Source organism: Plasmodium reichenowi (assembly GCF_001601855.1).
Source record: "Plasmodium reichenowi strain SY57 chromosome Unknown, whole genome shotgun sequence".
NCBI lineage: Eukaryota > Apicomplexa > Aconoidasida > Haemosporida > Plasmodiidae > Plasmodium > Plasmodium reichenowi.
In genome coordinates this window covers 1-304 of record NW_017962302.1, presented here as the reverse complement: position 1 = coordinate 304, position 304 = coordinate 1, and the positions used below count along the sequence as shown (strand labels likewise).

Here is a 304-nt window from a genome sequence, read left to right as displayed (position 1 = left end):
TTTATGTAAATAATATTATGAAACTTACCTTCCCTCATATTAAGTGTTTTTTTAAATATATTGATCAATTTTCCTTTGATTATTCTAGACATTCCAATGTTTTCTATAAAAAAAAAAAATTATATATATATATATATGTATATATATTTATGTTTTGATTGATTTATTTATATTCCCTTATGTATATCTCCTTACTGTGAATAAAAAGAGATATCTGGGTTCTCTCGAGTTCTCTTATGTTTTTGTCGTTTCCTTCCATGAATGGACATAAAATTGTGAAACTACTTTCCTTATCTCTGTAATT

General features: G+C 23.4%; 1 protein-coding gene across 1 annotated transcript; it reads right to left on the bottom strand.

Annotated features, from left to right (window-relative positions):
* Positions 1-28: 28 nt before the first annotated feature.
* Positions 29-304, bottom strand: PRSY57_0012100C (rhoptry neck protein 5; the record flags this gene model as incomplete). Its single annotated transcript, XM_020114204.1, has 2 exons — positions 29-103; positions 196-304. Coding segments are annotated over 2 exons (184 nt in total), but the record flags the coding sequence as incomplete, so codon positions are not given.